Source organism: Drosophila miranda, chromosome 2 (genome assembly GCF_003369915.1).
Source record: "Drosophila miranda strain MSH22 chromosome 2, D.miranda_PacBio2.1, whole genome shotgun sequence".
NCBI classification, from domain to species: domain Eukaryota; kingdom Metazoa; phylum Arthropoda; class Insecta; order Diptera; family Drosophilidae; genus Drosophila; species Drosophila miranda.
This window is the reverse complement of record NC_046675.1, coordinates 25,228,124-25,252,469: the sequence shown is the minus strand read 5'-3', so window position 1 is coordinate 25,252,469 and position 24,346 is coordinate 25,228,124. Positions and strand designations below refer to the sequence as shown.

The following is a 24,346-nucleotide window of genomic DNA, read 5'->3' as shown; positions in this document are numbered from 1 at the left end:
CTTTTTAAGCATCTCCAAATTTTCTATAGCACAAAAAAACTCCACTTGAATTTATTTCCCCGCATGTTTTTCCATCTTATCTCCCGGAAAGATTTGTCTTTCTTACACTTCCGTCCGCCTACGTAGAGAAATAAATTTGTTTTAGTTTTTTGGGATCTCGAACCGCCGCCACGAGCTACAAATATGAACTAAACCGTAAATAAAATGTATTGCATTTGTATAGCCGCCTATCTATCCGCCGGACTATGGGTTCGTTCGTTCGTTCTCTCTTCTCGGCCTTTTCCAATGGATAACATTTCCAGTCCGTCCCCAAAGAAAAATAAAACAAAAGCGAGTGCCGATAAAGCCGAATGAGCAGAGCAGAGGCAGAGCTTCAAATGAAATGAAAAGCTTGGTAGGGGAGTGGTAGGAGGATGGAGGTGGAGGCCCTAAGCCAAACAAATACACCCCCTAAATGGGCAGTGGGATGGGAGGGATGGATGGATGGAAGGGCAGTAACCAAAGGGTTAAGGTTTTATAGTAGCTAAAGAGCTTTAAAGATATTAAAAGATATGTGGAGATCTATGGAGAATAAACGAGCATTGTACATAAATCTTCATCAGGAAAATCATAAATTTATAAGAATAAAATTCACAATTCTTAAACTGAGAATTGGAAAACAAGAAGGGCAACAATGCGATAAGTTTTTAATTCATATAATAGCCATACAATTTAGATTTATTTCATTTGAAAATCTCAAATCCCAATCGATATATAACGATTGCAAATGTATCGATAAATAATCTATATACATATACAATTTATTTTAAGTCCACAATTGTGGTACTCGGAATGGGAAACTGTTTTGAAATTGGCGTTCTTTTTATACTTTTTTAATCGATATTTATCGATTTATAAAAATGCATTTAAAAATCCCATTACAACCCACTTTCGATCGAATTCTTCAATCAAAATGGGCACCATTCGTACTTTCGATACATATATCGATATTAATCGATGAATAATCAATAATAATACTTACAAAAAACTCATCCTCAATGACCGGATCGGCCAGCATCTCAATGGCCTCCGTCATGGATCTGCAGGTGCGATTCGTGTTCTTCTTTTTCTTGAGCTTGCGCCCCAATGTGGCAGCATCGCTGAATCGGTGCAACAGCTTGTCCCTTTTCCGTACAGCCAACGGACTGGCCGTAGAGCTGGCATGACACAAGAGCGATCCGTAGCCATTGCTGGAGGCAATCGTCCCAGTGTTGGCATAGAAGTTCTGCGGCTGGTATTGAGCCGGGGCCGTCAGAGTACTGTTCGAGTCGATCTTCTGGATGAGATTGTACTCGGACTGGGGGTACTTGCTGCTGGCCAGGCACGTCGACGACGAGTCCGTGGACTGCAGCGAGGCCTTCGACGAGAGCTGCGGCTTCGGTGGCGGCGGCGGCGGTGGCTCCTTCATCAGGGCCACCCGACGTGGGGCAGCTCGGGGAATGGTTGCCGATTGTACAGAGGACGGCATGTCTCCGCCTCCATAGCTGACAGCCCGACGATTGCGATCGTTTTCCTTTTCCCTGAAACAGAAAAAGAGAGACAGAAATTAGTGGAGTTCTATATCTCTTTTGGGCCGAGATCCCTATCCTTTTCCCACCTAAAACGCCTTCTTTGCATCGGGGGACTGAAGAAACAATTTGGCAACAGGGGCACAAAGTATCCCCATTGCGGGGGTGTCTCCGGTCCCTCATGGTACATCCCCAGCTGCGGGGTCATCTCCCTGGACTGGCTGGATCGCAGGACGGGCATTGAGGCCCTCTGGGGTCCATAGCTTCTGCAGTTGCTGCTGCTGCGGTACTGGCTCCTATAGATATGCCGTCGCTCTAGGGACGATGTGGTGGTTGTGGCATCCGATTCTTGGGTACAATCCGAGTGATCTTTGTGCCCGAGGGTCCCGTCACTGCCCACCGCATCATCATGGTCATCATCATCGTCCGTGGAGCCCTCGGGCACTGTATAGCAGGTATAATCGAATTGCGACATTTTTCCTTGGTGGTTTTCTCCGCTTCGTTCGCTTTAATTTAGTTCTTTTGTCATTGTCTTGTCTTGTGGCTGTTCCCACGTAATTTTTTCCAATTATTTAATTAGTCTGCAACTTGTGGTTGCTTGTTGTTTTTGTTTTTTTGGTTCTTTATCTTTTTTTAATTTAATTTTTTAATTTTATTTTCCGTTGACAAATGTTAAATGACAATTTTAGTTTGTCTCTCACTTAAGTGTTCTTATAGCTGGTTCTCTCTGGTTCTATAGGAAATTTTGATGTGGCAGAACATTAGGACTGGCATTTATCTTGTTCACCCTCTGGACATGTCGTTTATCTTGTTTCCTTTCGGAGAGCGAGACAGATGCATTGAGGGAAGAGGGAGACACACGGATGTGGCAAGAGCGAAATATATGGTTGTAGGGGAGAGTAGGACAGAGATAAAGAGGGAGAGGGAGCCCAGGCCATGCCCACTGGCCGCAATTAAAAGTCGTTTTGGCGTCCCTAATGAGGTGTTGAGCGGAAGAGGAACTCCGATCTGATATAGTTCTAAGAGTGGTTAACTTTTTCCACTTGATTTTCATTTTCACAGACAATTTCCTTGAAAACAAAGCAAAGGCAACAAAGTGGGAAGCATTTAAGGTCACTTTTTGATATAATTATTAAGTAGAAAGATGGGTCTAAGAATATGTGTTCTCGAAGAAGAACGCTAATAAATGGGTTTGCTTGTTATAAAATAATTATTGGTTAAGACTTCGTTTTTGGATAATTAGGGAACTTGTAAACTAGGAATTATTAAGAATTTTCTCTAGATTTCTTTGAAATTCTATCGTTTTAAGAAGTTGCTATTACTTCAAATACTTTAAAAGCTATAAGGATCCAATCTTTATTGTTATCTCAACAGATCTTATAGAATATAGCTTTCCAGGATAAGGTAAAGGCTTTTTATAAACGAAGATCTTAAATCCTTAGGTTTGTTTAAAGGATTAAAGAAAAAAGATATTTTTTGGTGGACTAACAAAACTAGGACTTTCCATATATATTCTTCATATCATTCACCTTTAATCAGATCTCTCTCAGGGTGATACTAGTCATTGATTTCCTCCCAAAAGAGCTCTAGCCCTTATGTTTCAGTAAGTACCCCCAATTAAATTTCACTCATTTTTTCCCTAAACAACACTTAAGCCACAATAAAACTTTCTTAAATTATACAACAGATTCCTCTGCTCATTTCCATTGACAACCCCATCATAAACCGCATTCGCAGAGCAAAGCCCTCCCCCATCTACAGTCAGGGGCATCTGCCACATCCACTTAAAACCGGCAAGCTCGCAAAAATGGTTATTCTGTACTTAAAAGTTCATTAACAATTGATGTGGCGACGAGAAAAAAAGCAAAAAAAAAAAAGGAAAGTGTCAACAGTGAAATCCATCAACAATGCAATTAAAATGTCAAACAAGGAAGCAGGGTCTGCCCTCTGCCCTCTGGCTACCCCTTAAGCCCCTCTTCCTATACACGCAGCGCCCCCAAACCACACACACAGCATCCACGCAGGGATCCCCCTCTGGGCAGGGAGAGCACGGGAGGATGGTAATGGCAGATGGGGCTTCCCTCTCTGCCAGATGTCTGGCAGACAGACAGACAGGCATCGAGACAAGCCGGATATGCAGATTACAACGGATCTGGGGATCTGGGGATCTACTTTCTGCAGCTCTGCAGTTGTTTATATTTCTTTTATTGTTGCAATTACCAGTAGTCTCCTGTTTAGAACTGCAAAGCGAATTGATTAATGGCAAAACGAACGATAGACAGAGGGGGGAAAGAACAACCGGATAGGAGAACGCGAATGATAGACCATTTATGACTGCATCTCGGACGAGTATTGAGTACAGAGGAAGCAAGGCGCCGCCTTTAAAGAAATAATGGAGGGACTGAATTCTTTGGGAGAGGAACTCGAGTATCAAGGGGAAAAGGGATCACTTCCACCGGGGAAAAAAGGAAGGAAGTTGTCTTGGCAGATCTGGGTTGAATACTTTACAAAAGAGGAAGTTTTTGTTGTGATCATATTATTCATTATTTTGTTAAACTTTATTTTTATTTTTTTTTTTATACTTTTACACTTTGTATATAAATTGCATAAAATATTCACATCATATTCAATGCATTGGTACCGAACGATCTTCATACATATATCTTCAAAATATGTATCTACAAATGTTTTCGCTCTTCACTTTTTTGAATCATTTTTTTCTTTACTTTCAGATTGTTCTTCGTTTCAGTATTAAATTTAATTAAATAATTATTTATGTGTTTTATTCCAGATAAATATTTTTTTAATACACTTTCTTCTTAATTTTTTGTTGTTTTTAAATTTGTAGTCATTTTATTTAATTTTTAATAATTTCCTTTATTTCCACTGCAACTCGCGTTCATTATTCATCTCAAGTATTTCTCCATTTATTCACAAAAAAAATTCTCCACAAATCCCAAGTCCCGTAGACGTTCTCTACCCATCAATCAATCTATAAATATATGGATTGGGTCAGAGAAAATTCCCAGTCATGGCGAAAATATATGTATGCCAAAATTTCCGTATTCCGGCTAGTATTTTATTTACAAAATTTTTCATTAATAAAACACACGACACACACACGCGTGCACGTGCAGAAACACCGACGAAAAAGTTCAAAAAATGTGTGTCTGGGATTCTTTTTTGAAATAGGATTTCTTTCTGGCTCTCGGGAGCCCCAGACGTGTGCGCTGACCGCCGAGTAATTTTCGAACTGATTTTCGAATAGAACGGCGGAACTTCTGAGGCCGGCCCGTACCCTCCCTCCCTCCAAGCGACATGCGCGACAGACTCTGCAGGCGACTGAGAGCGAGGCGAGGCATGGGGATGCAGGCAGACACACAAGAGCCAGAGAGAGAGAGAAGCAGAGACGAAAAGGGGAACAGCAAGTGGCGGAAAGAGAGAGCGCGCCAGAGAGTGCGCCAAAATAAGAACAAACATTTTGTTTGACTAAATTGCTTAATATTTGGGGACCAAAAATAAAATCAACACGGAAAGTGGCAGACAATAGGGAATAAGAAGAAGAGGCAGAAGAAAGAAGAATCGAAATAAGAAAGAATGAAAAGCTAAACTGGGAAGAGAGAATGTTGTATACACTTTTAAAAACTAGAGTGGTTTTTTCTGCATTAAATGGCATCTCTCTTTCTCTCTCAGAGTAGCTTAGCAGTTGAGGGTGAGCTTTCGTGCAGTCTAGGGAGCTTTAGAGAGCCCAGCATCAACAGGCCACCGAATCGATTCGGTTTTCGCTTCGTTCGGTCAGTTTAGATCTGCCTGAGATCCGAAAATTTCGGTTTTTTTGCTCGCTCACTCTCCAATGCCACCAGAATCTGACTAAAGGAATGATTCGTAATGATCGAAAGGCATGACATTATGCAGTGCTCTAGTATAAAATATCTCTGACAGTCTTAACGACTTACCCTAACATCTCTCTTTCACAGTGTAGCTTAGCAGTGAAGAGTGTGTTTTCAGCTTCCTTCAAACCAAATCCGGTGTGCCCCCACTGGACAGTGTATTCCAAAACAGAGCCCGAGAACCGATTCACTTTGGAGACAGTTTCCCTAGATAACAAGGTGCCGCCACGCCCCCCAGTCCGAGTGCCTGCGCCTTTGTGTGTGTGTGTGTGTGTGTGTGTGAAATGTCATGCAAAATAAATGTCAGACGCTTTAAAATTTGTACCCCACTCTCTCGCTCTCTTTTAGTAATCTTACTATGCCTCTGCTCTTTCTTCCCACCCTTCCTGTCTCTGTCTCCGTCTCCCTGCTGTTCAAAGCAGCATGAAATTGCCGTGACTCTTAAAAAAAAAATATTCCTTGTTATTAAAAATAAACATTGGATGAAGTGTTTCGGTTTGTGTTTCTCTGTGTGGCACGCCTCCTCCTCCAGTGGCAGACACACAAACGAACGCAACATTTTCCATGTCGGAAAATGTGTGTCATGGAGACGACGACGACCACGACCACGTCGTGGTTTTTATATTGACATCTGCTTGACTTGAGTCTTTACTTTACACACACTTTTCGGGCAATTGGCGTGATTAATAAAATAGAGCAGGGGGATACCCTTAACACAGGCCACACTGAGCGAAAAACAAGACAATTTTATGGATTTCCTTAAGGATTGGGGAGATACATATGTGGAGATGCAGTGCTTGAAAATATCGTGTAAATATTTCCTTATCTAACAGCCCTGCCTCAGCCATTCTATCGTATCTCTTTCACAGAGTAGCTTAGCAGCAAAGGCTGAGTGTTTTTATGCCTACAGTCCACACCGTAGCATCCTTCTCTCTCTATTTACTCTCTCACCGAGTAGCTTAGCAGTGGAGGCCAAGTTTCCATGTACTTTTCGAATTTATACCACATTTTGCTCTCAGTGCATCTCATTTTCAGTTTCTTTAGCTGTATCTTTATCAATTACTCGTACACTTGTTAATTAAACGACTGTACCCCGACTCTCCTCTCTCTCTCTTTTGGGTGTGTGGATTAGCCCGCATTTCGGGTTTCCAGAGGGAGGGTGCCCCGGGGTGACGATATTTTGATATCAATTGCATGTCGACTGCCGCTTGCTGGTCGAAGACCCCTCCGCACTCGCACTCGCACAATTGCAATTAAATCAGTTCCTAGCATAAACGGGCGGCGTGCATGAACACGTTCTTAAGCCCGCAATTGCCTTTCGAGCGCGGGCTAAGCTAACAATGCAGGCAGCAAATGGAACGGAATGGAATGGAATGGAATGGGAGTGCGAATGGGTTCTACTATGGGCGGCTGTCTGTCCATGGTCTCGCCTTGGGTGTGAGGAGTGCTCCCTGTACCATGTGGGTTGGAAAGAGAATTAATTAAGGCAAGTGGGAGGAGGACGGGGGAGACAGAGAATGAGAATTCGAATGAGATCTTAAAGATAAGAGAACTCGCTTTCAGCGTCAGGGGAATCGTGCTATAAATATCGCACATAAATGAATTCAAAAGAGAATAAGATAAATCAACGATTAGCAAAACATTACGTGGCTAAAATTCAACCAAAGAGCTGTTTAATTATCTTTGGAGTGAAGATATTATACAAATATTTCGTAAATTTATTAAAGATTGGGACAAAAGGTGAATGGAAGATGAGTTTTGGTTTAGGGCTTATAGCATTTACTATAAGGGGGAAGTGATACATTATAGGGACAGATAAGCACAAAAATTGACGATGATATGATTATTTTTATAAGAAAAATTTTATCAACAAAGTGGTACAAAGAACTGATGCAAAAAAGCGGGAAATCTTTGAAGAATTTTCGATATTTCCTTTTAAAAAAGTTCAAGATATTTGATTATTGTTAAAAATAAACTTAAAAACTCTTTAAATATCCATAAAAAAAAGAAAACAAAGCCAGACCATTTTCTTTTAAAGATTTTCTTAGAGTATAGAGCGCACAGAGTGTGTAGGACGGAAGATCCAACATAGCTGTTGTACTTATATTTTTTTGTAGTCTCTACTTTTCGACTCTTGTTCGAATAAAGAGAGATTCAGCAGGAGATTAACTCTATTTATGTCTAGAAAATTGTTATCCAAAAAAGAGATCAGCCAAAGGAGCGGCATCTACCCTTTAGCGAACTTATTCGTGTCTAAATTAATGTGCTCTTAATGCACCCTTAAGACCCAAAGACTAAAATGGAGAATATTTCTTAAAAATATTTAAAAAAATTAACCTGGAGAATTTAGACGAAATGTTATAGAAAAAGGCGATTTTTTAATCATTCAATCTATTCTTAAGGATACAAATTATTATTTAAAAGCTGAAGAAATCCAGAAAAGTAAATCGAAGCTCTTAAATATTCACTTTCTATTAATTAAAATAACAATGTAACCCCTATTATGATTTAAATACCATTTAATCCATCTGCTTGACACCATTTACTACCTTTCCCGAACACAACAATGTCACATATACGTGAGGCAGGCATTAACCATTTATATAATCGATTCGATTAGCGTCACTCGATGAATAATTAAATTAAAGCCCCTGATCCCAGACCAGTGCACTACGAATGCAGTCTAGAGTGGAGTGGAGTGTAATTATAATGCACAAGATGTCAAATGATTTTAACCTCTTAACACACATCGAGAGACAGCGACCGGGGCCAAAGAGCAGAGGAGACAGCGGAACAAAGAGTAGAGTGGAGCCAAAGAGCAGATGGGGGAACCGACGGGGGGCAGGGGCAAAGAGAGTGGAGTGGGGTGGTGGCTCCTCGCAGTCTTTGCCAATTTTCAGTTGAGTTTTTATGAGACATTAAACCGGTGCAGAAAATCTCGACAAAGAGAAGTGCATATAGAAAAATATTGTATCTGTATCTAGTACGAGTATATTACTTATTAAGTCGCGTTGATATGACTCAGATATCAGATAATGGTAGTCTCTTGCTGACAGCCAACAATGATGGATGCTGGCACGTGGTACGAACGGGCAACCGAGCAAGCGAACAACCGACTGTGGACTTAATTTAATTTTTTCTTTGGCAGCAGCAGAAAAAAAAGGCTTCAACTATAGAAGCTTTAGATACCCAGTAATTTAAACTTTAATTAGCTGGAATATTGTACGTTATATCAGTGTGGAAGAATAGTATATGTAGAAGAATGCATAATGAGAAAAATAAATATCATGGGATTGAAATTGGTTTAGGAAATTTGTAGAAGCCAAAATGCCAGACGGTATATTTTTAATATATATATATCCGATTCCTATGAATATTTTTCGATCTATAGATAATGGCATTGAATTGAAAAGTAGTGTTTTATAGATCATAGAATCCGAGTGTTAAGCTTTTGCCAGTTACATTCCCTTCCAAAACCACAATATACCCTCTTTACCTCAACAAAACCGACTACAAAAAGATAATTAATTATGAAAATGAGGTGGACATTTGTTACATGGAATATATATATGTATATATATCTGCCATGTGGATACATGTATCTATATCTATAAACAGGTTTGCCTTTGACTATAAAAACACAGAGACAGACACAGAGAGACAAAAGAGAGCGGAACTGATCTCAAGAACTAGTTCTGTGAGAGAACTCTTTTCTCTAAGTCGCCCGCTCCCCCAGAAAATATTTTGTAATTTCCATTTGATTCCATCTACAAATAATAAATCAATTCCGTAAATATCACTGCCTGCAAATGCATAAACATTTATGTATTTTGCTTATTGGGTTTCAAAATACACAAAAATTCCAAAAATCACTAAAAGTTTTTCCCCAAACATGAAAATAGTTTCGGAAAATACAGCGCAGAAGGTGGGGCATCTGCCCTGCATCTGTCGCTATAAATAAAGACGCAAACGGCAAAAGCAATAATCAAATAGACTGAAAAACTTGGCAACCCTTTTTGGGGTGGACCACAGAGAGGGCGTCGCTGCCGTTGGGTGGACCACGGCGAGTCGCTGTCGCAGCTGTTGGGTGAGAAAATAATTTAGGAGGCAATGAGGCGGCGGCCAGAGGAATAATACAAAATAAACACGAGCCAAAAACAAAGATAAATTCAATGAAGTTTTTCTTTCTTTAATTGCAGTCCATAAATCACGAGGGTTCCGCCAACATCTTAACTGGTTTTTGGCAGAAATCCAAGGCGTTTTTTTTTTTCGTTCCAAAAATTATGAAAAATTAAACACATTATTGGGGTATCGTCTCAGTGTTTTGTCTGTTGATTACTTTTGTGTCTGAGAAAAAGTATCTCTAATGCTGGTATCGATTTCATATAATAGGTAAAATTGTAAGGGCCTGCCGCACGTGGTCTCCAGGGGGTGCACGTCCGTCTATTTTAAAGAGCTTTTCGATGAAAGAGGCCACAAAGCCACCCGCTGTGTGGATCTTCTGTGGTGCCTATGGGAATCACTGAATACTTATGTGAAATGTGTGAAAATTCAGAGAGGGAAAGGCCCGTTCCATGGAGCGTGTATGTGGAGCAGGGAATGAGTTGAGGTTTGGTGAATGGATCTTAAATGGGGTTAAAGAAAGTAAAAGCTAACTGCAACTTTCCTGAATGCTGACTTGAAGATCACTTCGTTAAGATATGCTGGATGCTGGTTTGAAGATTTCAGACAAAAGATAAAAGATATATTTATTCTCAAAAGGTATTCCATATCTTCCATTAAGGGCACATGTGTCCCAGAAGAATTCTGTGACAAAAATAATAATCATATCTACTAGAATGCAGAAACCCCTCTACAATGGGATCATTTTATAGCCACAATAAACAGCTGACCCTTCGAACAGCTGATTTTTCAATACGAGAGAGCTTTAAGCACTCCTCCTTTTTGGGTCCTCCTTCCTTATATTCAATCACACTTTAAATAAAATCTATCAATGCTCTTTTTATTTTTTTCTATGTCTAAAATTTTGTATTTGTTTTTGTTTTTATCTAATTTTGTATTTATTCATTTTCTTTTATTTTGTATCTATATATTTTTTCTTTATTTATTTTATATTTATTTATTTATTTTATTATTTTCTATATTTATGTCTTTTCTGGCCTTTCATTGCTCATAAACCCTCATGTTTTTTTTTTGCCAACACAAACACCTATAAATTCTGCACTAAACAGACACAAAATGTTGGTTGCAAAACACCAAAGACTTTTGTTGAACTAATCATAAAATTTGAACAAATTAAGGCCACAAAAAAACAGAATCCCAAGGTTCCAGTGTTTCTTTATGATTATTATATTGCAGCAGTAGACACTGCATATGCACGGGTATTTCTCTTAAAGACTTTGAAATGTGCAAACAAGTTTCTAATGTATTTTCGGTGTATGCATAATAATTCATATTTCTTGTTTTTGCTAATTTATAACCATTTTTTTTTTTTAGCACAACGAAATAAACATTTTCATTATGAAGAACAGGAAAGAATAACGCATAAACAGGTGGAAGCCACAGGCTGAAAGGTGTTGAAAGTATTCGAATGCACGAGAGACACGCAAGACACATCCGAAATGATTGAATGATTGACACATGTTCGTTTCGTATCACACAGCAAAAATAATTGTGCAAAAAATCACGAAGACTTAATGAAAAATTTAAAGCAAATTATCCCCTCAAACGAAAATCAAAACTCGCCTTCTTTCGAGAGTTAGTTGGAGCCACTAACTTGCCGGCAGGCACAAATTGCAGATACAATTGCGAGACTTGGGTGTAGCCATGCACTGCAATTGCAATTGGCCCAAAAGGATTGATTGAGTCATAAATTGAAGGAGAAGCCAATCAATGGCTGGCTGGCCTGGCTGGCTTGGCCTGGCCTTTTCTCCTGCCATCACGAGTTGGGCCACTGGCCAAAAAAAAAACATAGAGAAATAAAAGAAACTATTGGGTGCATGAGAGCTTGCAGTTTGAAGTCCACGATAAAACCAGTAGTTATTACCATTTGAATCAATTAGCCTCGAGTGGAAAACCTCTTACATTTCCCCATCCATCCATCCATCCATCCATCCATCCACTCATTTGCTCTCCTTTTCTTTCGAGAGTTAATCAATTTTGGGGATAATTAAGGCTCAGAGCTAGACCTGGCAAAAAACATCTGCCGGAGAATGGCTAAGCGTTTGGCAAAAGAGTGGGCTTCCAGGAGAGTGTACTCCTTGTTTATGGGTATATTTTTTAGGGGCATCTGCGACGCGTGTTGCCAATTTATCTGTGGTGCAAATAGTGATCCAGCGACCCAGCTGGGTCTCCACACAGCCACTAAAGTCTGCCAGCCAACAGCCAGTCTGTTGTCTGTTGTCTGTAGATTTGCTCAACCATGACTCATTCACCAGAGATAATCCTGTTTTCCTGTGCTCGCAGACGGGGCATATGCACTGCCCTAATGGGCATATCAAAGGTGAGACACAGAGACACTGGGACTTTGACTCGAAAAGAAATGGGAAAATACTTAAATATGCAAAAGGGACCTCATTCGTAATGGTTTTGGGACATCTTTGGTAGAAATTCTAAGGAATATTGGGATGAAGAAAGTGTTCAAAGGGGTTTAAAACACAGTAGAGAAGATCAAGGTATGGTTGAAAATAGATTTGAATGTTTCCTGCTCCCAGATTCATTCCATTATGACTGCAGCCCGAGAATGCAAAAACAAAACATGAACATGCGCTTATGCGACTAAAAATGGGATTTAGTTCTAATCGAATACTATTTTAAAGACCTTTTTACAAGTATTTTTACCATTTAAATGGAAAAACTTATAGAAAAACTAACTAGAAATGTAATGAGGTTCGAAAATACCCCACAAATTCTTGGTTTCAAAGGCTTTAGGTAGTTATAATTCTTTCTTTCATCTAAAAAGTCTATAAATCATTGTTAACTCCCCCTCGTAAAAACTAAGAACTATCCGCAACTACTGGCTATATTTTTGTATCCAAGAATTATGAGTGTACGCATATCCTGGTTATCCACGCGATTAACATGCCATGGACCCATCCACCGATAAATAAGGCAGAGAGAGGCCCCAGCCCCGGTCCTGGCACTGGCCCTGGCACTGGCCCTCTCTATAATAAACCCATGCCAGTAGTCAATTGTTGACGGGTGCAAGGCATACAAATTTCGCCATAACTCACACACCTCTCTCTAGCACACTGGACTCCCAAATGCAGCTCCACGGAGAGCCCCCTGTTAGCGGGGACTTTTGTTTATAAACTGGTTCAAAATTTGCACGTCTCCGGCATATAAATCCATGAACAGAAAAAGAGCTTAACGAAAAATAATCATACAAAAGTCTTTGGTAGAGAAAAGGCAGCGGGGCAGCTGGGGCAGCAACTTGTTTATCTGTCTTTCTTTTCAGCTGCCCGAATGGCGGTCCTGTGGCAGAGTGCCCCTCCGCGTCCCCCTCGGGCTGGTTGTCAGACCAACGCCAACAACAGCTGTCGTGCGAGCTAACCCCCGAAAAGACGGGAAGAGAGGCGAAAACTGTATGGGGGCACATGCAGAGCTCCAAGTCCAAGTAGTCTCCAAGCGTTGCAACGTTGCTGCTGATGATGATGATGATGACGATGACGATGACGATGATCGCTGGTTGCATGCTAAGCCCCATGTTATATGGCCAAACAGTTTATAGTTATGTTTTATTGTTCCCTGCCCTTCCGTTCTCTTTCTCTTCTCTACTCCCCTTCTCTCTCTCTCTCTCTCTCTCTATAGGGCCTCTCACGTGCACTTTTCCTACCGTTCTTCCAGAGCCCATGCCTTTGGCTTTTCCTATGCTAATTTTCTCATATGGCAAACGTTTTCTGAATATTAACTTTTCATTATTCTCAACCAGTGGAGCGGGGGGCGGGAAGGGAGGCAAGAATTAAGCCACTCGGCGCCTGTCGTGGCCCTAACGGTAGCGGAACTGCACTCTGGAGGGAGGTGCATTTTCCAGCAATTGAAATTCTCTTCTCTCCTGCACTGCAATCTGCATAATCAACAGTGATTGAAAATGCAGTCAGCAATTTGTGTGTCACAAACAGTTTTGACACCAAAACGCCCCAAAAATATATGCGCCTATACAATTATTAGAGGACTGTCAGGAGTAAAGGGTGTTCAGGGGGTTGCAAGGGACTCGAAGGGAGAATCCCAGGCAGACGACCGAGGGGCGTTGCCGCATGAGGCGTGAAAAAGTGGGAATACTATGGGAATTGGGGCAATTGTGAGGTGAAGCCCAAAGAAAGGGAACAAGATCAGGGAAATAAATCTGTAAATCATTCCCAGACCTAAATAATTTTCTTTGCAGCCATTTAATCGCACTAACTTATTTAAATTCTTAAGAAATATTTTTTTAAATTAAATAAACAAACAAAAAATCGAAAAATTAAAAAAAATTTAAAGAAACGATTCATATTTTTTATTTGTTTTTTTTTGTTTGCCAAATTATTAAGAATTCATCGAATTTAGGTCCGATTTGCTAATCAAAAGATTAATTTAGAATTCATTTTTAGACTACAATTAATTAAATAAAAAAATAATTATTATAAAAATGCGCAATGCATAAATATCAGCACATCCCCTATGAATATCCTTCACTTCAAAGTAGAAGATCTCAATATTTGGGAGGTGCCAAAATCATATCCCAGAAGATGCAAAATTGTCTATTAAGTCCGAAGAGATACATATGTATCTATAAACAATTTATACTCGTACATATTTTAGTTTCTTTTTTATTTTATTTTTATTAATTAATCTTTTTATTTTTGGTAGATTTGGCCACTTTTTTAAATTAAATCTACATATCTAGACTTTTGCCCCATCATCATGCCGACCATCTAGTATTGATTTAGACAGCCTTTACGATCAAATATATTACATTTAAGTAATAAACAATAAATAACAACAACATATGGGTTATAAAACCCACATATAATACCGTATTTGCATATTAACAATCACCTACAAATGTATTGCAATTAAAATTCCATAAAAATATTCATAATTCGGAGGTGGAGGACCAACTCTTCCTTATGCAATCGCTTTCAGTTTCCACTAACAATGTTTCCTCTCTTTGAGGGGGAAACATAACTCCAACTGCAACTGCAACTCCAAGTCGGAGTCGATTTTGGTATCCACCTCTTAATTTACTTGTCTCTCGTTTGGGGGCTTTTTTTTTGCATTTGGCCAAGGCTCGTGCCACATGCCCCCGCAGGCCATAAACAGATTTTTATTTTACATATTTTTTATGATTTTTCTTTTATTGTTGTGAAAGCGTTTTGTGCCAAGGTGTGCGCAAAGAATACAAACAAACAAAAAACAAAAATTATAAAGAAGAAAAAAATAAGAAAAAAATAATAAAAATTTGGCAACTTGTGTGCCTGATTTTTGTCTGTGTTCCAATAAAAATGCAACATTTATTAATGGCTCATAATGATTGTAGGTGGTCTCAAACCAAAGCCAAGAAACGAGAGCAATCTACGTGTGAGGAGGCATTAGATACCCTAGAACAGCGGCGGGCAGGATTTTTGAAATTGGTTAAAGTCAAGCAAAAACAAAGAAAAACCACCACACGACATGTATTTTGTTTTTGCAGGAATCGGGCGTTCTTCTGCCTCAGAAGATCAATCGTTTCTATATAGTAGCTATATTTTTGAGCAAAACTATGCAGAAACCCTTTTGATGGCAGATGAGTATAATAGGGAGGCATTCATAGCAGTTTCAAGCAATTTTCTGAGAATTTTTCATAAAAACAGATAGAAGGATATCTCCACTGTTGATTGTGATCAAGAAAAAGGTTAAGCCCTTCATTTGGACGGCAGATGAATGATATATCGAGACGATCTTGGCGGTTCCAACTCTCATACACACATGTGTATATAATGTATAGGCCAAAAAAAGAAGAATCTGTGTTTAAAATTGAAAACAGCTTCAAATATGATTAATTCTCCAAGTGATTTTATTGCTATTTCATTATATTACTTCATAGATGCTTCCTTTCATATATGTCCCCTGTATGTCTTCTATGGAAAATCATAATACCCTCTCGCCAAGAAGGGGTACACAAATAGAGCACTGGCCAAACACGCCCACAAATATTGTGCAAGGCGAATCATTTTTTCTGTATTCGGAACGCATTAAAAAGCCATAAAATATAGCTTTCAAGCCCGTTTTGATTGCATTTCAGGCGTTTTGCGCAATGCCAGAGATCCGATAAGCGTTAAATGTTTAATTAGACCGCTAAATGCAGTGCCCCCTCCAGCCACCCCTCTTCTCTCTCTCTCTCTGGCACTCTCCACAAACAATAATGCGATTGTCTTTTCCTCACATATTAATTTATCATTATAAATAGATTTATTGTCTTTGGGGTCTCTGTCTCCCAGTTTGGGGCTGCATGACACAACAAAAGAAACGAGTTTGTCGCCTCAGTCTTTTGTCTTTCGGTTTAAGGAAAATCTTTTGTTTTTGTCAAGAGTTTTTACAGATTTGCATAGATTGCACGATAGCCTTGATTGGGGCTTAAACTTTTGATGGATCATCTTGGGGGGAAGTATTTAATTGCTGTAGCGGAGGATAGATATATGTGTATTTTTAGGGGAAAGCTGGAAATTAATTAATGGGAGTGTTGCCTAAAATGTGCGAAAATTCTACAAAGAAAATTGTATATTAATTTCTAGGGGCTTCCATTCTCTTTTTTTTTGTATGGGTTTCAAGAGTAAAAAATTGTAGAAAAATATTCCAAGAAGTTTTAAATTTATATTAAATTTTTTTATATGATATAAAAAATAAAAATAAAATATAAGTAAAATAAATATGACTTCATGTAGTGGTGCAAATTATGATCACATAGGGAATATTTTCTATTGTTTCAATATCAAAAGTCGTGTCTTTTATATTTTCTGTTCCCCTTCCCAAAACCATATTTCTGTAATTTCTATAAGAAATACCAGAACAAAAAACCTCTTCACGAATCCCTTTACAAATTGAAATTATGTTTTCCTTCCTAAACTCTGATCTTTAGCACACAATCCTCTTAAACAACCAATTTATTATTTTATTTGTCGGTTTTTCTGTTATTTTTTGGCTTGGCTTTTGTTTTTGTTATGCTAAAAAAACCATCAAATTGGTGGCCAACCTTTTGGTATTTAAACTTGACTTGAAAACAAACTTCTCTTTATACGAATTGAATGCTTTGCTTTGCTTTGCTTTCGTCTTTTTTTGTGGTTATGATAATCCGTGTGGAGTATCTTTCTGTCTGTTTGGGGTCTGTCTGTTTGGGGTCTCTCACCCATCAAGACATCACGTAATAGACGATCGGTCGGTAGTTTGGATCGTCCGGTCACTGGTTACACCTGTTTCTTCACTGTCTTTTGGGGGCCTTTTTTGTTGTTTGAAAATCGTGTAATGATATGCCACCATCAGGGTTTTTACAGTTGCATGCCACTTCTGCAGGCATCTGGCATCTCTCTCTCTCTCTCTCTTTCCCTCTGATGCATTGCCACCTCTCTGTGGATCTCTCTGTCTTGTGAAAAGTTCATCAAACGCATAGGCATGCCACAAAAAGCGGCAATTGCTTTGCCTAACCGAAAATCAATGGGAAAAAAAATGGAAAAGCTAAGGAAAACTCAATAGCATTTAATTTGAGGAAAATCCATCCCATAAACACTCCTCCTGGCCCTCCTCTACGGCGGTACTCTCTCTCTCTCTCTGCAATTAAAATGTTTAGTGAAAGTTTTTTATGGGGATTTTCGCATAGGTTGGATATCGCGTAATCAAATTTCGATTAAAAACTTGCTTCAATATTCGCACGTTTTTTTTATTCGTGTATATTTAGAGGGGAAAAAAAAACTCGTATGCTAATTTAAATGCGTTTCGTTGAGGCGACAAATTGGAAGTCGGAATCGTTGGGGAATCGTGCGTTTGTTGAACTTCATTTACATACATCGGACGGGCAACAGATGAAGAGACGGATCGAACCAGTTTTCTGTATAAACATATATATTTGTATACGATTTTTATGCCAAATAAAAGGTGGATGGAAAGTGAAATCCCAAGCCAAAAAGAAAGTGTTTCTTCCTTCTGTGTTCATGGAACGACGCCCGAACCACATTAAGTTGTAGGAGTAGTAGGAGAAGTTCGTTCAATTCAATTTGTTTCTTTTATCTAAATTCAAATGCATTTGATTAGTCCCCATAGATAATATTCTAATGAGTGCCCAAAACGCTAATGATGATGTTTTAATTTATGGCTTAAGTGGTTTCCACATGACATTTAACCTACACCAAAAGGCTGGCAGATCTATTTAATGTGAACAGCCGATGGCATGGATGTTGGTTGCACATGAGCGATTTTTTGGGGGTTCGTTTGGTTTTTTTATGGCCAAAAAACACTTTGACGCCTACGCGGCTTAAAAATAAGGTGTAACTAAAGTTAATGTCTTTCAATTTAATAACGAAATACATACAAATTTTTATTTGTTTTTTTTTATTTCACATAAAAATGTTAAATTTTGACAAGCGATTTATCTGCCAGCGAGTGCCGGCGGAGGAGGAGCGGAAGAGGAGGCGCTTGAGAAAGCTTTTTATATTAACGTTTGCTTTGATTTGGCCGCTGCAATGCAAACAGCTTGTGCTGTGTGACGTCACCGATTAGCGGGGGGCTGTGAAGGGTGCGCTCAATTAGAGACAAGCTCTCGCGCATTTGAAAGGCCTCTGAGCAGAGGCTACTCTCAAATTAAACGGTTCATTAGGTGGCTCTCACGTTCCTCGTTCCTCCTTAGAGAGCTCTATTACGGTAATTAGTAAGCGATCTAAAGAGCGGGAATTCTCAGTTTATTTGAAAGCGTCACCATAGCTGCTGCCTTTTCTGTGAGTTTTTGTTTTTCTTATGAGTAGCAGTGGTTGTTGTTGTGCCTTCCATTTAGAAGCTTTGCTACGCTCCCTGACTCACCACTCTCTCTGCCGCTCCCTGACTCACACTACTCCCTCACTCATCACACGCTGCCTGCGCCTCTTTCGCACACTTCGCCTCTCTTCATTACTAAAGCACAGGTCGGCAGTGTCCTATGCGCAGTGCATAGAAAAGTGTACTACTGCTGCGCTGCCGTGTATAACAGTGGCTGGCACCAATGCAATAACACAATTTCGTTCCGTTTTGCCTGTTGCCTACGCACACAAACGCAACATGTGCGTGCCGATGCCTGACCTTAAGCTTATCTCTTCCCCAATTTCCCTCCCTTTTCCTCTCGTACACAGAAGCTGATCAAGTGAAAGAGAAGACAGAGCTTACGCCAGCAGAAGGCATGAATGGACATGAATGAATAAATGGAACAGCCACTACCGCTTACACATCTCCATTCAGTTTTTGTTGGTTCTTTTACATTTCTTCTTACACTGTCTTCTCCCCAAGTTTTGTTTTTGTTTCGCTTCTTCTCCCTTCGGCAAGCGACTTCCAGGCACTTGGTCTGCTCTTCAATCTCAGTGTGAAATTGATATCGTATGGGAAGTTAATTAAGAAGAAATCAAAGAAGAAGTCGGAGAAGGAGAAGGGGAATCATAAGCAGACATGTGGGAACCTGCTTTAGGATATTGCATCAATTGGTAACCAGAAACCAAAAAAGTGTTGCACAGCCAACACTCCCCTCCCCCTTTAGCCGAATATCATAATTATTTAAAGTCATTAAACTTCAAGAAATCAAATCTCAACTACATATCAAAAGTTAACCAACTGAAAGCAGAGATCAGGGGGCTACGAAAAATCAGAAAAGAAAAAAAAACCGAAACAAGAAAATCTCGCTATCGATAAGGAAATTATGTATTAAACACATTGACGATTGGACAGGCCGCCACCGCCCGTCCGTCCAACAGCAACAACATGATCCCCAGGACAGTTGGAGGAAAAAATAGTAGAAAAAAAAAATAACAGAGTTAACAAGTTGCTACAGCCACAGATAAAACGGGAAAAGAAATTGGAGCTACGAGAACCGAAGTGGGGGATACCCTTTAAGAGTGGAGCTAAAATAATGGATACTTTATTTGAATTTATTTGAAATTTGCAGTACATTCAGTGTGGAGAAGTACAATAGATCGTTCTTATGGTAGCCTTGGATATAAGATACATTATAGACCATTCCTTAACGTTTCCGGCTATAGATTCCCATGTATTCTCTGCTGAAGGGAGGGTTTTACGGCAATTTACAATAATATAGCTTTCAGAACGTAAGACTAGACGATCCTCATTTGACCAGAACATAGCTATATCGACATTCACTTTGAATATCTTCAGTACTACTTCCTTTCCTCCTTGGCCAACGTCTCCTTATAGCCACAATACTCTCCTCTTTTAAGAGCATACCAAAAAGGAAAAAATATTGAATAAAACTTCAAGAAAATCCCGCGCCACACACCACAACTGATTTTGGCGGCTGTCTCTTAAGTGAATTAAATATTGCACAATATCGCAGTGAAGCAAAGGAAAAAAAAATCGCCTCTACTACTCTCTGGCCAGAAAAGCCGGGCCGGTGTTCATTGGCCATATAAACGGTAACAACTCGGACGACGACGATCTGGATCTCCCTGATGTTTTGCGGCTTCGTTACTCTTCGATGTTGTTGGTGTTGCTGTTTCTGTTTTAGCTGTCAGTCAATTGCAGTCCACAAATGGCTTAAATGCGCGCTCATGACCGCAAGCAATAAAATAATTAAGATGAAAATAAAAACAGGCAACAGAAAACACGAGGAAAAAACTGCAGTATAATTCACACTTGGAGCGCGTTTCCCAGTGTTTTCAGTGGTCCATAATGAGGCGTGGATTTAGGGGTGCGGTTGAATTGACTTCAATTATTGAATATGGAGTGGCTTACTCGAATTTATTCGCATCATTAAGGGGTAGAGGATCATGGGAAACAAAATATACATCGTGAAAGGGAAAATTACTACGATAATTCCTATATTTACGATTAAAATATGGACTACCGTTATCGAAGAAATATATCGCGAAAAGAAAAAAACCTTACAGAAAACTGTTGTCCATTTTTAGTCGATAGTCCCTTGAAATACGTTTAAGATAGATAGATAGATTTAGGATGCTTTATGGAAATATTCCCATAGGTAATATTTTAAGTTTAAGGATCCATAATAGATAGTTAATAGAAATAGATTAGCTTATACAAACAATATATATATATCTAATACAATACAATAATATATATCTTTTATATATTCTAATCTGTCTCTGAGGGGGGAAAATATCTCTTACTAATATTATAATTACTTACAGCTTGAAAAACTGATTGATAATCTCGATAATAAAACCGATAATTTGATTATTCCGATACTTCTGTAAAGTAGCAACACTTATCCAGATCATTTCACATTGTATCTATTTCCGAATGTTATAAAGTACCGCTTGGTATTGCTCCACTTACATCTATCGATTTCTAAAGCAATCTTTGATTACTTTTCCAGCAAAAACCAGCAACACATTATCCCCCACACCCACTTCAAGATTTCCACACTCGATTCGCAAGCTCCGAATATCATTAAAGTTTCATCGAATCATCAACAAATTGTAGAGCAATCAACCGGAAAAAAACCCCCGAACAACATCTCCAAGAGATACGACGATAATAACACCCAACTGTCATCAAAGTGTTTTGTCAATTTTTCCAGGGATTGGTCAACAGAGTCGCGTATACTCGTTGTAGAAGACAATTTACACAATCAGCGAGAGGCACACAGCATACGAGTACGAGGCAGGGAAACGAGACTGCAACTGCCACAGAAACTTAGACTGCGGCAAACTGAGATTAGCAAAACAATTATGGTGTTTTTTTTTTGGTTTTTGGCTTTTTTCACGAAAATTGCAACAAGTTAATTCCACTTGGTAATTGGCCAGAGACTGGGCGATGGCCGAATAAATCAATTCGTAGGGCGGCACAAGAAAACTGTGGCTGCGGCAGCTCCATAGTAATTTTCCACTTTGCAGACATGCTAATGGATTTGTTTTTCCCCAGAGATTTTCGCCACACACACACTTACTTGTCAATGTAATCGATCGATTCGATTTCCTTTTGTAGCTTTCCCTCGCCGGTACTGTTCTCCGCCGCTTCCGCATTGGCAGCATCTGTAAGATAGTGGAGGAGGAGGAGAATTGTAATTAGTAAGCAATCGATATAGAACATTGTTGCTGCATAAATTAAGAGTTGTGGACAAAATTTATGAGTTCTATGCGCTGGAAAATGGTAAACACATGTCACATCTAACTTGGCCAACATAAATCGTAATTAGCCACAAACTCAAAACAAGAACTGCACGCACAGGCGGCCAAAAGGAAAAGGTAGTCTAGTCCCATTTAACCTTAGAATCGTATGATATACAAAACAGACACTTTTACAGACGTATAAATCGTGGCTTGTGGCATGATTTATGCGACAGCAGCCACAGCTGAGCGATTCATATAGATCACCTCAAAATGCCGAACAAATGTCAATCCGAAGAACACAGAATGTGCTTTAAAGACGGTCTGTCTATCTGTCTGTCTTTCTGACAGACACTTCAAAACGAGTGGAGACACACGGAGTTGGAAACTAAAGGCGTTAAAGATGAATAAACGAACAATAGATACCCTCGCGTGTTCAGATTTGATAAAAGAGTTCACCGAGAGATCAAAAATCTTTCAATTCATTGTTTTCTGTAGATATATCTCTTCGGTTCTAGCGTATAGCCCACCTGACAACTTCAAACAGAAACAGACAAGCTGGCAGCAACTGGTGTACAGTGCGTTTCGTAACTACAAAGATTTATTCACGACTCAAGGGTATTTCGAAAAGATCATGGATACTGGTCTAAAGAATCTATGAAAACGAGAAACATTAAAGTCAGTAAATATCAAATATAGCTGGTAATCGACAAAATGGCACAATAATCAACAGTTATCGAAACATTAAGGGCATCGTTTATCGTAAAAAGGAATAAATCGAATAAGGAATGTCAAGGGATAGAGAAAATCATCAATTTAGTTACTATTTATCCAATGGTTATCGAAAAAATTGAAAACACAATATTTATCTAAGATTTGCAGCTCTGTCGATTAATTATCGATATTAAAATCGATCGATTATTGATAATTTGCAAGCTAAGCCTTGAATTTATAATAATTTATCGAAAGAATGAAGATATCTTTCAATTTAATCACCAGAAACCATTCACCAAAATTTTAAGAATATTTACCATCAGAATGGTATTATCAGAGGTCTAAATTCTCCTTTTAAGCACGTTATTTTATTTATTTTTATGGAATTCAACACTTTGATTGTATTTATCACCTGTCCTACACTTACGAAACGTATTTTACTTAGACAGAAACTTGTCTAAATCTAGGCAGGTCTTTTTTGGGGTCTCTGGCAGAAGGAGGCGAGGAGGTGTCCGTACAGAGTCTGTCTAGTGGCTCTAGCGGCTCTGGTGGCTGGTGGCTGGTGGCTAAGACAGCGACAGACACCTCAAGTTCAATTGAAAAATGCGGCAAAGAGATCGCAAATATATCGCGGGTATAGAGACCAACCGCATTGCCAGACAATGGATACATATGAATGAATATACGAGTACAGAGATTGGGGCTAGGCATTGGAGTTGGAGTTCGAGTTGTAGTTGGAGCGCCCAGCTGTGGCAATGTGTTTCAGACAAGTTTGCTGTAGCAGATATGACTGGAGTGACTGGATGTCTGTCGTCGGGGCCATGGACTCTGTCTCTCTGATCGTGTCTCAGGCGGCGGAGACGGAGACGTAGACGGAGACCCCAAGACAAGTCGAAGTCAATGCAATTTCATGCATGCAAATTAGTTTTTCAACCTGTTGCAATTTGTTATATGATCTCCAAAGAACCAAACCCCTCCCTAATAATAAGCGCGGAAAGTGTTCCCAAGGAGAATGCTAATTGGAGCGACTCATGAAAAATAGTTCACAAAATTATAATAAAACTCTGGCAAAGTACTCAAAGTAGCAGTAGTAGAAGTAGACGCTGAAGCAGAAACAGAAACATTAACAGAGGCTCATTCGTGCATATCCTAGAGACATGCGTGAGAAAATCATCGCAGAACTTCTCACGGCACCCAGGAAATTTATGCACCGCCAGAAGCCGTACCAGAAAGGGGTCTAGACTCCGTCTCCTGATGGCCAATGCCTGATTTTATACTTGTAAATTACCCACTGCTCTGCACTTGGCAATGAAGATGCTCTCTGCCATTGTCGGATGGGTCTGCTCCCCCCCTCTGGGGGTCTTCTGCGACCGTGGAATGGGGCGAATGTGCGGCAGGGAAAATGTTTTTGCATCTCTGGCCAAAGGCGGAGTTTGGCAAATTTTTAGGTTGTTGACTTCGCTCACTGGAATTATGTTTTGCACAAAATTATGATAGCAAAGAAAAAGTGTTGGAGTTGTGCCAGAAGCCACACGGCTTTTATGGCTAGTAGGTGCTATGCTTTTTATTATGATCGTAAACGAAGACTGCAGATGGTCGGGGTCACCTTTTTTTTGCTATAGCAAAAGATATTGTGGGTAGGTATTGGTTGGAAATTGGAAAATGCTGTCGTAAGAAACAAACTCTTACGTGAAGAACTGCAAAAAGGTGTGTTTAACAAATATAAAACGTTATTCGAATAATGGAGGAAACTTTTGATGGCGGAGCGATTTGGGTTTTTGGTGGGTGGAAGTTTCAGGAAGAGAAAGACTAGCCTTCAATTCCAGAGTTTTCAAAACAGATTTTCAAAGGCCAAAAATCAACCAGAATTTTATTCTTATTGGTAATTGGCCTTCAAATTTTTCAGAAAGGATTCTATTTAATT

General features: G+C 39.4%; 1 protein-coding gene across 8 annotated transcripts in view; it reads right to left on the bottom strand.

Moving 5' to 3' along the window:
- The window catches only part of LOC108154591 (tight junction protein ZO-2), a 114,552-nt gene that overhangs the window by 46,576 nt on the left and 43,630 nt on the right, over positions 1 to 24,346 (bottom strand). For 6 of the 8 annotated variants that reach the window (XM_017284902.2, XM_033389306.1, XM_033389308.1 and 3 more), the window contains exons 2-3: positions 21,549 to 21,633; positions 1,022 to 1,559 (exon numbers count right to left, since the gene is read on the bottom strand). In XM_017284902.2, coding sequence (XP_017140391.1) covers positions 1,022 to 1,559; positions 21,549 to 21,633 — 623 coding nt within the window. Of the gene's footprint in view, positions 1 to 1,021; positions 1,560 to 1,636; positions 2,163 to 21,548; positions 21,634 to 24,346 lie in introns of those variants that run through there. The other 2 variants (XM_017284903.2, XM_017284895.2) reach the window with 2 other exon arrangements.